The sequence below is a fragment of the Puntigrus tetrazona genome, chromosome 16 (genome assembly GCF_018831695.1).
Source record: "Puntigrus tetrazona isolate hp1 chromosome 16, ASM1883169v1, whole genome shotgun sequence".
Taxonomy (NCBI): Eukaryota; Metazoa; Chordata; class Actinopteri; order Cypriniformes; family Cyprinidae; genus Puntigrus; species Puntigrus tetrazona.
Window position 1 is genome coordinate 26194505 of NC_056714.1, and position 2500 is coordinate 26197004.

Sequence of the window (2500 nt, forward strand, 5' to 3'; positions counted from 1 at the left end):
AAAAAAATTATTATTTTTTTAAATGCTTTTTTTACAACTTGTTTTTCTTTTAGCCATTTTTTTTTAGTTGAACTAATACAAATAAAACTAAAATTATTATCATTATTATTATTATTATTATTATTATTATTACTAGTTAAATAAATAAGTAAAAAGTAATTTAAAAAAAAAATAAAATATAAGAAAATTAAAATAATAACTTAAAATGAATATATAAAAATTATTCATTCTAAATATTAAACGTCAACTATTCTTTACTGCTACAATCAATCGCTTTTATTTATAAAGTGCTTTTAACAACACAGATTGTGATATCAGAGCAGCAGAATAATATGATATGAGAATATATGATAGTAATAGATTTTTATTTATTTATTTTTTTAATGCATAGATGGTCTTTGTAATTGTCCCCCATTCAACTGCAGTTCAAGATCGACGAACTGCATGCGTCGGCAAAACCGATGGCGCCGAGATGTTTGTGAGCGGCGCACCTCATGGAGGCCAGGTGTCTCATGGCCACGTCGAGGGCTTGGACGGAGTCCAGCGGGACCTGCAGACGTCCGCTGACCAGCGTCTCCTGCAGCAGCCGCCACGACACCTTGGCCAGCCAGCGAATGGACACTTTAAAGATGCGGTCCTTCCCCTCGCCGGGGATGGTCACCTCGAAATCAACCTGCGACATCAGAGGAGAGGCCCAGCATGAGGACGGCACGAAAAGGGATCGATCGCATTACATAAACTACAATCAAAGCTGAACAATCGTGCCGCTCTAAAAAGGAATTAGCCTTTAGGACTGAATCGCTGAAACCGAAGTCCTAGACTTAAAAGTAAACGTGAAACTTGCTTAAAACGTACCAGTGCCTTAGTTTTGATGCTTTTGTCTCAGGCATGCTTATAAAAATTGCTTAAGAGTCCTAACTGAACTTTGGCCTAATCCTGGCCGTATCGAATCTTTAGACGAAACCTAAAGCAGAGCTTGCACACGAACGAGACACGATCCCGATCTTTATAAAAGCACAGCGGACACTTACATAAAACTACACGGATATCCTTCGTCACTCTTCATCTCTCGTAAAGATACTTAACGCTTAGTTTGATGATCGAAACAATCCAAAGATGAACTAATGGACGTCCCTCAAAAGCCCGCCCGATCCCACTTAAGACTTTTTTTCCTTGAAAACAATAATAATAAATGCGTGCAATTAAACGTAAGCTGCCTCCCCGGTTATATTGTGAAGCTTGTAAGACTATTAAGAGTTCTTTGTAGTGAACGTGGCAAGCCTGTAGCCCATCGAGAAGCTCTTTGGCATACCTTTTCGCTTCCTATAGGTAGTGCTAAAACGGTGTAGATATTCTTCTTCCCATCATACACTGGCTTTCGGTCCCCGAAGAGCTGGGGTTTGAAATGTTGGACCATGTACTCCACGACCTCCCTGTGAAGACACATTTAAGACATACATATTCAGCCTGATCTGAACGTTATTTGGTGATGATGGTGACATTTTATAACCCGACTACACACAGCCCCACAGCAAGGCTGCAATTACGGCAGAAACAGAAATATTACCATCATTTAAAATGACACTTTTCTATTTTTATATATATATGGAGATGTAATTTATTGCTGTGATCAAAGCTGGATTTTCTGCACCGGTCACGTGATCCGTCAGAAATCATTTTAACATGCTGCTCAGGAAACATTTCTCATTATTAATCAATACCGGAAAAAGGTTGTGCCGCTGAATATTTTTGTGGAAAGTTTAAAAGGGACAGCATTTTTTTGAAAGACATATCATTAGTAAATTATTGTAAATGTATTTGCTGACTCTTTTGAACAATAATAAAATAAATTATATATATATTAAAATAAATAAAATAAATTATATATATAATAAAATTATATATATATATATATATATATATATATAATTTTATTATATATATAATTTATATATATATATAATATATTTTATATAATATATATAAAAAATATATATATATATATATATATATATATATATATATATATATATATATATATATATATATATATTTAATATTAATATTTATTAAATATGACCTGTCTGCAACATTTTGACTGGTAATGTAAAATACTGATTTGAGTGATAATAATAATAATAATAATAATAATAATATAATAATAATGATCAATTCTATGTAATAAATACATTTTAATGCTTTTATTTATTGTATTTTTTATAAATTAATTGCATTTCAAACCTGCATTTAATTCATGGTGAAAAACAGTAAAAACAAAAGGCAATGAAAATGTAACAAGTTTTCAGCTTCACAGTGAAGTTGTCTGCTGCTGCTCATTAGTAGTAAGTTTACATTCAGTGTATTAAGTACATACGAAGAGTTCATTTGCAAAAGCAGGGTTTTTTTTGCAGCATTAAATCGAATGCACAACGGAAAAAAATGATTTTTGTTCTTGCATACCCTGAACACATAATGATCCGTGCATGAGAACAACTGACCA

At 32.8% G+C, this 2500-nt stretch overlaps 1 protein-coding gene across 1 annotated transcript in view; it reads right to left on the reverse strand.

The window, feature by feature from the left end:
• The window catches only part of ago1 (argonaute RISC component 1), a 27518-nt gene that overhangs the window by 17373 nt on the left and 7645 nt on the right, over positions 1-2500 (reverse strand). Inside the window, exons 3-4 of the mRNA XM_043262044.1 lie at positions 1313-1433; positions 492-673 (exon numbers count right to left, since the gene is read on the reverse strand). Of these exons, the coding sequence (XP_043117979.1) occupies positions 492-673; positions 1313-1433 (303 nt within the window). The remainder of the gene's footprint in view (positions 1-491; positions 674-1312; positions 1434-2500) is intronic.